The 14,243-nt window shown below is 39.1% G+C and overlaps 1 protein-coding gene across 2 annotated transcripts in view; it reads right to left on the reverse strand.

Annotated features, from left to right (window-relative positions):
* TESK2 (testis associated actin remodelling kinase 2) overlaps positions 1-14,243 on the reverse strand; it is a 54,212-nt gene that overhangs the window by 22,199 nt on the left and 17,770 nt on the right. For both annotated transcript variants that reach the window (XM_083447802.1, XM_083447801.1), the window contains exons 3-4: positions 11,563-11,684; positions 8,240-8,288 (exon numbers count right to left, since the gene is read on the reverse strand). In XM_083447802.1, the coding sequence (XP_083303928.1) occupies positions 8,240-8,288; positions 11,563-11,684 (171 nt within the window). The remainder of the gene's footprint in view (positions 1-8,239; positions 8,289-11,562; positions 11,685-14,243) is intronic.

A 14,243-nucleotide genomic window follows, 5' to 3' on the forward strand; every position in this document is an offset into this window, starting at 1 on the left:
TATCATTGTTTGAAGGACTGAGAGGTGTTGTGGCAGACGTGCTGAACCAGTGCCTGGCCTTGATAATGGAATTGGTGAGCGACAAAAAACTGAAGCTCAACTCAGACAAGAGATATGCACAGTCAGTAGGTAGCCTTCCCCCGTCCAGATGGGTCAGAATCCCATTGAAGAAACAGGTGTGCAAACCTGGGGGGTACTCCTGTATCCTCCATTGTCAATGAAGGAACAAGTGGGCTCCATGCCGCCAAGTGCCTTTTAACAGCTTTGGCTGGTGGTCCAGCAGCCTTCCTATCTGGATACAGATAGCCTGGCTTGAGTGATGTGGTAATAGGATAGATTACTGCATTGTGTTTTATGTTGAAATACCTTTGAAGACTATTCAGTAACTGCAGCTAGTGCAGAATGTGGTAGCCAGACTGACCAGGACTAGCTGGCCTGAACATATAACTTCAGTTCTGGCTAGCTTGTGCTGACTGTCAATATTTTTCCCCTGACCCCAATTCAAAGTGCTAATCTTGACATATAAAGTGCTAATCTTGACATATAAAGTCTTGGGTGGCTATGAATGCCAGCACTTCAAGGACTGCTTTTCCTCACATGAAGATGAAATCAATATCTGATGTCCTTCTGTGTACCCCCTCCAACAGATATTCAGAGGGTGTCAACAAGAGAAGCTACCCACAAATAATGGATTGTCCTTCCCCAAGATGCTTCCTTGGCACTGACTTTGTCACCTTCATAGTGCCAGCCAAAAACATTTTTATTCTCACAAGCATTTGGAAAGAGTTCCAATAGTCTGACTTTTGGTTATTTATTTTTAGTGTTCATTCCTATGAATGTGGGCTGATTATTTTTATATTGCTGGGTGGTTTTTGTGAATTTACACTTTTCATATTTGTTTTGTTCCAATGGCTTTTTATTGTGTATAAACTGCATAGTGTTGTAAATCACTGTGGGACTTTTTCCTGCATGAAGCAATTCATAAATTGATTTGGAACAAACCACTGATTAGTTTGCGGTGTCTATACTGCAGACAATAATTAAACTGGGCTTACCAGGTATTTTAGTATTACCCATTTTTGAATTCAGCTTACAAGTATATTAGCACATTGCATTTTTACCACAATCACTCTTTTTTCTTCTATGGGCAATAGTCAACGTCACAGAATTGGACCTCCACTCATGCAACTGGACTTCCTCTTTCCAATCCCCTGCACCTGCTACAGCTCAGCCGCCATAACAGATTTGCAGCATGTACAGAGGGCTGCAATGGGAGCAGGAATCCATTCCACAAACTGTAACGTGCCACTGGTAGATCAGTGGACATCACCCTCTTGTTTATTGAATGCTATGTCACCACAGCAAAATGAGCTTGGCATGTAAAGCATGGAGTTGTCCTGTATGCAGATACTGGATTTGACTACAAATCTTTAATGAAGGTTTAATTAAGAAAAACCTTTAATAGTGAAAGGGTATGATAGTGCAAACGTGTCCAATTTCATGCTGATTGCCTGTTTGGCTTCAGAGTACTTTGTCTATTGTAACTGTAACTTAATCTCATTTGTTGATGCAGTTAGCACATAAAAAAGGTAAGATCCAGTCTCCTCAAACATTTGGTACCATAGATCTGAATAAATCTTCCCCAGGAGGAATTATAACACTTTGCTCATTTCTCTTTACATAGTAGGGCTATGGCTCATTTCACCAGCCCCACAGGCTCCCATAGTCAAGAATCTCAGGTGAAAGGATCTCTATTACCAAGCTATTCCACCCTCCTCCTCCCAACAAGTTATCAGTCCCAACGCGGGTACTGGAAGATGTGGTCTTTGCAATTTCAAATATGCATGCTCTGAATGTCTGCCATTTCAGTTAAATTAACTATCCTATGGGGCCTTGCTCCAGCTGATGCTACAAGATAAGCACTGCTTTAACAGTTGGGCCAAAAAGTTCATTGTGTGTACAAATGAAATTACAATTCTACAATACTTAAAACCAAATTAATCCAACTCTTCAAAATAGGGATAAGGCTCCACCTAATTATATATTTGGAATAGCCTTCTAAGCAAGGGGAGGAGGGAAGTAAAGTAAAAAAGTGTAATGATGTGACAGCTTTTGCTCCCATCATGTACAAAACAAACTGTGGCTTTGCAAGTAACAGAGGACTTTTTCCAACTGGAACAAGGGTTAAGTACATCAAGAGTGGCAGCTCGGGACTGAATACTTGTGCTCCAAGTATGCCAACAATTCAAATTCCATTAAAAATACAAGTCTGCCCTTGAAGAGCTAGATGGGAAGGAAAGGCCTACTGGGTGTGTTGTGGGAACTCAGCTGAATGTTGTTTCCTTTCTTCACAATCCTTGACAGAATATACTTTAAGCAGCAATACAAATTCATGTAGATCTAAATTCTTGATTCTGATGTTTTTACTTCTGAGTGTTTGCAAAGTTGTTGTATGGTCCTGTGAAACTGTGGGTTGTAGGAAAATATTAGAGAATTCAGGATTAGAGAAATTTGTAGGTAAAAGTAAAGGACCCCTGGGTCCAGTCAAAGGCGACTATGGGGTGCGGCGCTTATCTCGTTTTCAGGCTGAGGGAGCCAGCGTTTGCCCACAGACAGCCTTCCGGGTCATATGGCCAGCATGACTAAATCGCTTCTGGTGAAACCAAACACCCGTGATGGAAGCCAGAGCCCACAGAAACGCCAGACTGGGACAAGAATAAGTGTTTGCACATATTCTGCAATTATTTTTGTCCTGAGCTTCACAAATTTCTTCCAACAATCTGATCTTAAGTTTGCAGGCAACTAACTATAGGCCTTTCCCCTATACTGCAGAGAAAAAGTACATGGAACTTATATTTAGTTGTAAAATAAAGCCTGTACAAACCTACTCATAGAAATGCTACAAAAGCTTGGCTGCATTCTTAAAAGTGAATTCTACCATAACATCTCTTAATATATATCTATTCAGGTAAGAGAAAGAAATAGAACAGATGATGAATTTATTAATCTGTATGCTGTATCCTTATGCAATAAGATGCAGCTCCAGTTGGAGAAACAGGTTTAGCACAGCAAGAAGTACAGCAACACTAAGGACTGTGAAGGACCTGGTCACTTAATTCTTTCCACATGATCCCTCCTATGTATGTGGAAAAGCCTATGTGTGGATCTGGCTGTAAGCTTACAGAAATCAGAAGACATTTCCACAGATGAAGGAACACTTTTACAACTACAAGAAATGGATGCTGAGCACCATGAGCTATATCCTCACACCATCCAATTTATACTGAGGTTATTCTGTGTAATCTGATATTGGGGTACAGTGAGTTTAGTGACTAGTAATCAAGTCCGCAAAAGTGCAATAGAATTTAGTTTCCTAGGCTGAGCAGTAACAACTGGATCAGTGAACTGGGGCTTAAGATTAGCACCTGATGACCATAAACTAAGAATTTCAGAAAATTTAACTCAAAACACATGCCACAGTGGGGAAGACAAGTCACCCAAATGTTTGTATCCACCCCTCCTTCTCACATGCAACTCCCCCCCGGCACTTCATATTTGATAGCCATAGTTAGTCATCATTTCTGTGACATAGGAATAGAAAGGGAAGCCTGCTGCATGACTGGGTACTCCCAGTTACCAAACCACAACTTGTCTCAACTGAACCACCAGTGGAAGTGAAATGAACCAGAGGCTTCCACACATAAATCCTGAGTGTAACCAGTTTCAGTTCTTCTACAAATTCTCATTATAAGGCTTAACAGCAGGAAAGTACCATCATCCCAGCTTTGAAAAAGGAGGGTGGGGCAAACAGTAGCATGGCTATTTCTCACTGCAACAAAGTAATCACCCATCTTCATTAGCATGGGATAAAATGAAGTATTCAACTGCCATGTGTGAAGGGAAGAAGGGGAAAGGAGAAAGCACACAAGCTCAAGGACTGTACTTAAAAACATTTAACTGGTTTGTCCTTGGCTTCCTGCACATGGTTTGTTTAAGGTAAACAAGTCATGAGCCCCTGACTCATGATAAGCCAGATTCTGCCTTGTTTCCTGATGGTGCAGTAGGAGCAGGGGAGGAGCAATAACTTTTAAACAGGATGCACTAGCACCCTGTACATTCACGTTAAACCACAGTTTCTTTTAAACCAGTTTAATGCAACATGTGAATTAAGCCATTTCAGTCTATTGTCTACCTGTGAAAATGCTGATGAAGCAGAGATGGCCTGAATTTTTAGAATTTCACTGAGAATTATGGTTCCTCAGCCAGATTAAGTTCCAAATATTTAATAAAATAATAATAATTTATTATTTATACTATATGAGAAAATAGTATTTTAACAATGCTTTTTAAAAATGAAAATAGCTCCAATTTAATTTGTTATAATTAAAAATTAATGCATTTAAATTGGAGAGTATTATGAAATGTCAAGGCAAATTATTCTTTGTATACAATACAAGGAAAAGTTACGCTTATAAAGTAACAAAATATCTTTTATTTGTGCAGACTAAGTGCCAAACTCAGTTCAAGTTTCTCAAAGGCCTTGGCAGTTACTAAAAATAACTACATGAAATATGCATTAAGACCTCAAGAGAGTTTACAAGTGAATACTTGAATTGCTGAAGAACAGCTTCCAAGCCAAAGAGTGATTTCATGCCAAAGTACAGCCACATGGCTAACTGCAACATGACTTATTTGTATCAAAAAGTGCTTCCATACAGCAATAAGCTTTTTTTTTTTACTTTTGCAGATACTATGCAAGCTCTAGCTAATTAAGCAATATGCAGTGCTAATTAAGCAATATGCAGCTGTCACAGAATAGACTTTATACAGAAGGGATAACTATGCTTAGGATAAACTTCATCTACACCTTTACTAAAGTAATTGCTGGTGAAATTTAAAGGAGCCAACCCTTTCCTTGTAATGGGCACCTCTTGTTCCCAACTACAGGCAGAGTCGCTCTCCCCTTAACAAGAGTACCTACCCCTGTCTACAAGAATGTGAACCTCTGATCTATGGACAAAATTAGGCCCTGCATGGGTCACATTTGGTCTGTGAGGCCGTTTCCCCTAAATCACACCTATCTAATCCACATCTGATGTTACGTGTGGAGCAGGTAGAGTCACAGTTCAATTAGATGCACAACATAGTTCTCCTTGGGGAACTCAACTGTGCAGCTTATCCTTGCAAAATATAGCTCGAAATCACCACCCGTCAGTGGATCAAGTTCACCACCCATACCCTACTCCTACAGATATAACTTTTCCAGCTCAACCCTTTCTTTACAAGAGCTCCTGAGCCACCGTTGTGGTGTTCTATGGAGAGCAAAAAAGTAAGAAATTTGACAAAATTATCAACTTTGACTTTCTCTTTAGCCTTCAAACTATAGGAAGACAATCTCTAGGTGAAAAGCGAAGAGTCTCCTCAATTTCACCATTCCCCACACCTAACAAAAGCAAACTACAGCTAAAGAAATTCTATCAATTTTTCAAGCACATGAAAATGACAATATTCCCCACTGTAGAATCTACATTGCTCCTCCCTGGACTTTTTAGCTTGGTGAGGCAGCTAAGACCTTAACCACAATCCTGGTTTGGATGCCAAGTAAAAGCTTGGCTTAGCTATTCCAGTGTGCTAAAAATCTCGGAAAAGCAAAGCAGGTGCAAACTTCTCTCCAGAAGCATGTACACTCTGTCCCAATAAGTTACACATTTGCTTCTAGTTTGTATATATGCATTAAGTGCCCTACCCTCCTTGCACAATGTTCTGCAAGGACTTTAGACTGAAAACAACTGCTGGATTTGGAGGGCATAGGAAGCATTTCCTATTGAATATTCTCAAAGCGTAACATCTGTAAAGCATCATTAAGAACAAAAGATCAAATGGGAGAATGGTTAACCACAGGGGATGGAGTCCACTCAAAACAACGCCACAGAATTCATTGCAATCACACTTTGATGCCTCCAGGTGCAATATAGTTTACAGAATCAGTGGGATGTGACTATCCTTACTGTCTTAGCACCCTTCTCTAATTTCTGATTTTGCAGAAGTTCTGTAACCACTGAGAGGGATTTTCAGCTCAATAGAGCATGCACTTAGGAAGTGGTATTGATGGTTCAATGGTTCAAACATAGCTTTTGTAGTTTTCTGTCTCTAGTGGTGCCAAACTAAGTGACAAACTAGACATGGTAACAGTAGATCAGTGTTTAATCCAGATTTGTCCCAATCATTTAGGAAGAGGGAGTGAGGGGAGGTATATGATCCCATGAGCAGATGGCATGTATGCAAAAGCTGTTTGACCCTTCTTGCAATCTGAACTCAGCTGTTGAAAAGGCTTGGGAAGGAGGACAATATGGAAGTAAGTGGGAAAGGGGGAAGGGAGAGATCTATATTCTTCACCCACATACCCCTCTTCTGTTAAAACCAGTCTCTATTCGCTTTCTAATAGTGTGGCTCCAGGTTTAAACAAGCAGCCTGGGAGGGTGGGTGTGTTAATATTGATCAGAAAATAACTGAAAGAAATAGCCTCTCCCTCACCTGTCCTTCATTTAGGCTTTCATTCAACTAATTCCACATTAATGTTTTTGGAAACGTATTACTGCAGTTGCTCTACATCCAGCTGAGGATTTCTAGTGCAGGATGGCAACATATGTGATTGGTTTGCTAGAAAACTAATTTCTAAAGCAAGCAATTCAAAATAAGACTGACTGGTATCAGTCCTCCCTCCCTTCCCTTAAAGAACCAGATGTGCTAACTTCCTTCAAACATAAGCACATGACCTCAAAATCTTTAATGTGTACAGACTCTCAAGCAGACATGTGAGAAAGAAGCCTGTAATACTTGATGTATAGCCATTCTGCGCTTCTACAGAACACAAATCTGCAACAGTGCAAAGATGCGTTATTCAGTTTCAGAATTCCTTTAGCAAGTTTGCTACACTTCCTTGATATCTTTGTTGCTTGAGTGAAGGGCATCAACAGAATCCACATATATTTTCCAGAAGACTCCAGCTCAAAGAACAGATGTGAAATCTTGGACACTTGAAACTATGTTCATGTGCTAATCTTATGCTAGATGCTAGATCTAACCCTTTTAGATCTCTAGTTCTGCATTCAAAATTCATTCAGAATTAATCTGTGTCTCACCTAAACAGGAATTGAAAGGAAGAAAAGATATAGCATTCCTTTAACTATCTTGGGTTGTATCCAACTAAATACTTGTGCACGTGGGACAGCTTCATAAGAACTTCCTCTCCCCTTCCTCCTGCCGCACATACCCCATATCTGCTCCAAGGGTTTTCTCAACCCTCCAGTGCAAAACTGGAGGTGATATGAGGGGGCAGGCAGAGGAGAGGGAGAGGAAGCTCTGTTGCATGCACAGAACTTCTATGAGCACAATTTTTTTGTTGAACAAAACCTGTTTTGAATCCAAGATGTTTCTTAACTAGCAACATAAAAACAACCAGTGCTAATGCAATAGAGTTTATATATGCTTTTAAATAATATTCCTGCTCTGAATTATTGAAGGCAAGTAGCTGAATTAATGACACTTGCTTTCATACGAATAACATTAGATGTGGCACAAGATGAACAAACTACAAGTGTGTTCTGACTTCTGGAGAATGTCCTTTTAGATTAAAAGCTGCAGTTCGTGACCAAGCCTGCCTTTTAGAAACCAATGTTGTTTTCCATCTCCCTATTAATGACATCCCACTCAAATTTATAAAGCAGCATAGGAATTAAATTACTTGAACACCAGAGATACTCTTAACACATCCTTTCTTATATTCTACTTTGGCAAGGAAGGGCTGTGAAATTTAAATATAAACTACAATAATATTAAAATGTGAACTAGAGTATATTAGAAGTTCTATAGGTGTGGTAGTAGCATAGTATGCAATGACTTAAGCAATGACTTGGTCTCCTACTTGATTCTAATAAGGAATGTGTCAGTGAAAATTAAGAGGCCTGATTATAGAACCCTTACAATTAAGACTTGCATTCAATTATACTGGAATGTTTGGCTAAACATAGAATCATAGATTTGGAAGGGACCCCGTATGTCATCTAGTCCAACCCCCTGTAATACAGGATTCTCAACTAGATTATACATGACAGGTGGCCTCCCAGCCTCTGCTTAAAAACCTCCAAGGAAACAATGTTTCTAGGGACAATTACAGATAACCCAACTAGTTCAAGGGAAATACATATGATAAATAGCTTGGTACTTTATACAGTCATACCTCAGTAAGGGCATGCAGTTGTCCTTGATGTACACAGACGCCCATAAACCTATAAAACAGGAGTAAACAGCTTCTTAAAATGGGAAACAGACAGTGCATTTTGTCAACTTTAAAACAAGTTACCAGTGAATCTGACTCATTATGTTAGTAGCTGCTGCTTTAAAAATACAAATCACTAAGTATATTAGTTTCTGTCTAGCACTAGTATACTGAACCAATGTAGTTGAAGACGGGGAGTAGATTTCTAAATTCTGCCTATTCCTAAACATTTGTAGGATTTGGGGTGAGGACAATACTAACAGACACAACGTTTTACATTCATACATACAGAAAAAGTTTGGTGTAGAGAAATCAATGCTGTGTCTTAAAGTAGAAATGGACATCTTAACAAAGTGTATGTTTGGCCTGGCCTTAGCAATTGTCTAGCTAGATTTTATATCTACCTGGACGTTAGTATTGGTATACAAAATCTGGATTATGAGAACAGCAATGAAGATACCACCAAATGTTATCACACTGCCAGAAAAGACCAACAAATAAACTGATAAGTTTTCTATTCATTTAAAATATAGATTCCACATGCCATAAAGGCTTAGGAATCGAATTGTTTACAGTTCATCTCATAACTGCAAAATGTTATCAGTTTTAAATATGACTTTTATGAAAGTACCTTTGAGTTCTGTCATGACATTGAGCTATGTCATAACTCAAAATGGAACAATAGTTTAATTTTTAGTGTGGGGCAACTCTGGGACTTTATTTAGCATAAGAAGAAGTGAAAATGCACAATTTCAAAAATAAAGACCACAAGATGCCTGACAAAAGGAATACTGTAAAACTGACTTATGGAAAGTGTTCATTTATATATATTTTTAAGTTCTGTATGTTGCAAGAAACATGCGGTAGAATGTAAGCTGCTTTTGAGTAAACTTTCAGTACTCTTACCTATTAAGTGGTGGGGGGGGGGGGTTACAGGGATAACTTCATAAAGAGTTGAAGGAAAACAAGCAAATAAGCCTTCAGCTATGAAAATCTGTTTGTGTTAATAGAACAATAAATTAGGCTCATTTTTTTCTTATCCAATATACAACGTTCTGCCTTCAAATGAAATAAAGCATAAAGAATGAAGCTACTTCGGACATTATAGCACATGGAATCACACATGATAACTAACCAGCAAACTGACTGTATGGCAACTATGCCGCTACCTGAAGGCATATCAGAGTATTTAAAAGGAAAGGAAGTTATAGAACACAAACCTCAGAACCACATAAAAAATATAAAAAAAGCTTGACAACACATTTTTCACCTTCAAAATGTAACTTGTGAAAATAGCAAGTGCTGACCATGAGTGAAAGCTATGACATCTCATGCTTTACTTTTTCAGCATTCCTAAAGTAAAAAAGATCCAGGATCCATTAAAACCCACTTTATTTCGCGTAGTGGAGCAGAAACAAAGTCTGAAAATAATCCAGTTCCTAGTTTAATGAAAACGTGTTAGCACCAGCACTCCTTGTTGCCCTTCACTGCTGTTGTCCCACTAATTTTTGTGCATTTCCTATGCATACATACTCCCTCTTCTTGGAAAAAAAAGTCTTGTGTCCCCCCGCACCTTAAAAAAAAGCACCACTCCCAACAGAGCACATACCTATTTATTTATTTTTTATTTTCTTGCATTTCTATCCTCCCTTCTTCATGGAACTCAAGGTAGCATACGTGTGGTTTCCAGGCAGTCACCTATCCAAGTATTTACACTCATACACATACCTATGCAACAACATGCCAAGTGGGGAGGAGGAGAATCTTGAGGCAGGACTATTCAAATATGTTTATGTAAGATGGAAATTTATATTTACCCATTCCCCTCTGTAGATGCCTCTGTCCATTTGCATTAACAAACAAACATGGAACTGGAAACCCCATGTTGGCTTCGATTCCACCCTAGCCTCACAATTTTTGAGAAGAGCTGTGGTTCAGTTAAAAGGAGCTGCATGCAGAAGGGCCCAGGCTGAAATCCTGAAGAGCTGCTATCAGGTCTGACTCAGCATTAAGGCAGTATCCTATGTTCCTAGTTCCCAAAAGTGCAGTGCTAAGCACTTGAGTAGCATTGCACAGAGTCAGCCGTTGGAAATCAGGAAATTAGACAAGTTGCACTTCATTCATATGAACAGTTCTAGTTAACAGAAGTCACAAAGCTCAAAGTATACAGGTGCAATTGTAATCCCATTTTATAAACTCATTTGTACGAATATATTTTCCCCGTTTTCTCATTTAAATACAGGTTTAAATGGAACTGCATAAAATATTTCCTATGGAAATGATATGCTATAAGAAAGATAGATGTTTAGAGACTTCAGGAGCTTGTCACTATCAAAGCAGTTGTTTAATCATGCTAGAAAAAGAATACTGATTTAAAAGATGACAGTGGAGTCCTAATCATTTGCATGAGTATTTCTGGTCAAAATGCCAGTCATCACCACAACACATGTAGTAATATTATGTTTTGCAATGCTCTATTTGTGCAAAATAATTGCACTGTACTGTAACAAATATTCCACAACAAGCACTACCTCAAATATCATTTCAGAGGGGTTTCATTTAAATTTACAACCACTTTGTAAAACTGCACACTGCTATGTCTCACCCACCTCAAAGTCTTTGAGCTCTGTTCAATGCTCGAATCACTACTTCACACAGGCACAATGCAAATTAAGATTTAAACAACTAATATTTGTAAAAATAAATTACATTCTTCGGTGGCATGCAATATAAATAAAAGTCTCCCTGCATAAGTTTAAACACCGTTACCCATTTTAACATAAAGAATATAAGCCAATCCTCTTGTGCTCCCCTATGCAAAAGTGATTTATACATTTATAGTACATAAACTTGCAGACACATCTGCTCAATTTGCATTTTATCAACTGCAGATGACAGGGCAGCTGTATTCAGTTTTTACTCAGAGCAGTCCCACTGAAATTAATGGACCCATATTAGTTATGGTCATTAATTTCAAAAGGTTTATTCTGAGTAAAAGTTAGTGGAATACAATACATAATATTTAATTAAGAATGCAGAAGGCCAAAAGAAAGCTAGTCAAAATTATTGTATAAGCTAATAGAAATGTATTTGGAATCAGGATGAGTCTGGGAATAAAGGGATAAACAAGAGTCTAACCACTGATCCAAAACTTAGCTCCGAAGTTTTGAGAGACAGTACCTGAATATTCAACTTTACCTCCACAAACATGAAGGATCATAAGAGATGGTACATGAAACTTGATTTGCATTCCCACATACAAACATACACCCCACCTTTCTTACTTTAATATGTTTGGATGTGAAAGTCTATTCATGAGCTGGACTTCTTTCAGCATATTTGCTCTGTTGCTGCTTAGTGTGTTCATCTTCAAAGCCATAACCTGATCAGATACTTTGTGCCGCACCTAAAAGACAACCCCCGAAAAAGAAGCTATGAGTCACACAGTGAAAATGAATGGAAACAGTAATGGGCCTAACACATCTCAATAAGTTAAAATTACATTCTCTAATATGAAATGTGCACAATAGTAGTTAATCACCTTCTACAGATATTTAAAAGCATTTCTAAAACTTCAGAGATGTGCTTATGTAACAATGGATTCCTTGCTGGTTCTCTTCCACTTTCAAGTAGACTATGTTAATTTATAGTAAAGCTGAGTAAGGGGAGTCAGGGGCGGAGGAAGGGGAGCAGGCCGTCCCAGGTGTCACCACTGAGGGGGGGTGACAAAATGCCAGGCGGCACTCACCGTGGGGGCTGCAGTGCACCCGAGCCACATATCTCTCCTGGGAGAGACGCAGTGGCTTGGGCGCATGCAGACTCCGCGCTGCCCAAACGGTCCACCCGCTGTCTGCCCCCCAGCTGCAGGGTGACTGAGTGGGAGGAGGCAGGCAGACTCCAGAGGCCCTGTGGCACCCCAGGCGCCCGAGCGGCTTCCTCCGCAGTTGAGGGGAGTATTGCCAACACCCTAAGACTCCACACAAATTGCCCTTTAAGTTAAGTTACCCTTCTCTATTCCAATTTTGCAAGTGGTCACAAGTGTTTAAGGCAGGTCCAAAGTTGGGGTTGCATCCAAGTAACTTTCACACAATGAAATTAGTGGACCTAAATTACCGGTAGTCATGCCCATTCATTTTGATGGTTCTAATTTGAGCTGCACTGACACTGGATAAAACCCTTAATCTTTAATTGCATGGAGGATGCTAGAAATGGTCTCTACATAATGAAGTTTTCACATCAGCACCATAACATGTAGCAAAAGCCATTACTTCATTCTTTTGCAGTTCTACAAATGAGGTCAGAAAAATTAGGGAAGTCAGAAAAACTTGGGGAAAGTTGTGTCCCTCTTTTCAGTTTCCCCCCTATTTGTTTCTGCAAAATTGAGGGAGGGCAGAAAGCAATGGGGGGGGGGATCAGCCCCCACAGCTCTGAATCACAGGTTGGCCAGTGCCACAGCAAAGAAAATAATCCACATGTATAATACCTTGTCTGACCCAACTGCACTAACTTCCAAGCAGTTTCTGGGCTCAATTCAAGGTGCTAGTTTTATCCTATAAAGTCTTATACTGCTCAGGACTTCATGCCTTACAGAATGAATTTTTCCATATGAGCCCAACTATGCCCTGAGAAGAGCGTCAAAGGCGTTTCTATGAGTGCCCTCTCCAGCAGTTGTCTGAAGTGTGGAGATGAGAGAATGTTTCTCATCTTCAAGATAATTTAGTGATGTTGTTTTTTTCATTTGCAGCAGTTCGTTGTGCCCTCTTCCCTCTTTGGGGGCTATTTGTGGTGGTTAGACTTACGTTAGGGGATAGAAGGATAGCTTTTATGGTTTGATTGCCTTTTATTGTGCTTTATTTTTAATTATTTTGTTTTTTATCTGTAGTATAGAGTATTTCACTACTATTTTTAGTCACTTTCAGACTCTTGAGCATAGCAACCAATAATAGTAAGTGGAAGAATTTCCAGTTTCTGTGACACACTGTAAATAACCCACAGACCTGAATCAATCCTGCAAAGCCCAAAGTTCTCATATCTGAGTTACCAAATTAAGTCATTTATAGGACTGAACAACAAAAATTGTCTGAGCAATAAAAGTAAAAAGTGCAACAATAAGCATATAGTAATCTAAAACTGAGCATTAAGTCATAACCAAATAAGATAAAACCAAATCAAATCAAATTGGTTTTCAGCACTGCAATGCGGACCGTATAGAGTGAAAGGGAAAGCCTTCTCTGCATATTCTGTGTTATTGGCATTTACACTGAACAAGACCGTTCTAACCCACCCTGATTTATGTAGAGCCTTGAAAAACCTGCCTGATACCTATTCTTCTCTTGTGTCACGGGTACTTTAGATCCATAGCTGGTTGTTTTTTTCACAAGCAAACTGATTATAAACCAACTTGGAAACAGTAATGTAATCAATTAACTAAACATTTGCTACTCTATTTCTGCAGTAAAATCCTTGATTGTTTCCATGGTGTGTACATACATTTATTTTGTCCTACTTTCATATCCGGTCAAATATATTGTGCAGGTTTTTAAGTTCCTGTAGTTCCACACTATATTTCCCACTATACATAGCTTTGAGCCAGTGAAACGCAATTTGTATATTGTCCTATATTAAGATCCGCATACCCAAGAAAAAAGTTAGCCTGCCAAATATTTTAGAAGGTTAATTTTTTAAAAGTAGCCTGAAGACATGTTTAACAGAAGATCAATTTTATGTGCATTTTCTTCTGCTGGAACTGAAGCTGCATTTATGTCAAGCCTTCCCCCCCCCCCCCCAAAAAAAAAATCTGAAGAGAAGATGGAGTGCAAGTCATTCATCAGTAGGCTACTGGCAACTAGTGCTGGAGTAGACTAATGAAAAGCACATGCATAATAGCAAAAGCATTATTTGTGAAATGACTTCTTGAAAAGAAATTACTACATTGCTACTGGGCTGCATGGAGAGTGGGGTGCTT

Source organism: Podarcis tiliguerta (assembly GCF_965153285.1).
Source record: "Podarcis tiliguerta genome assembly, chromosome: 6".
Lineage (NCBI taxonomy): Eukaryota > Metazoa > Chordata > Lepidosauria > Squamata > Lacertidae > Podarcis > Podarcis tiliguerta.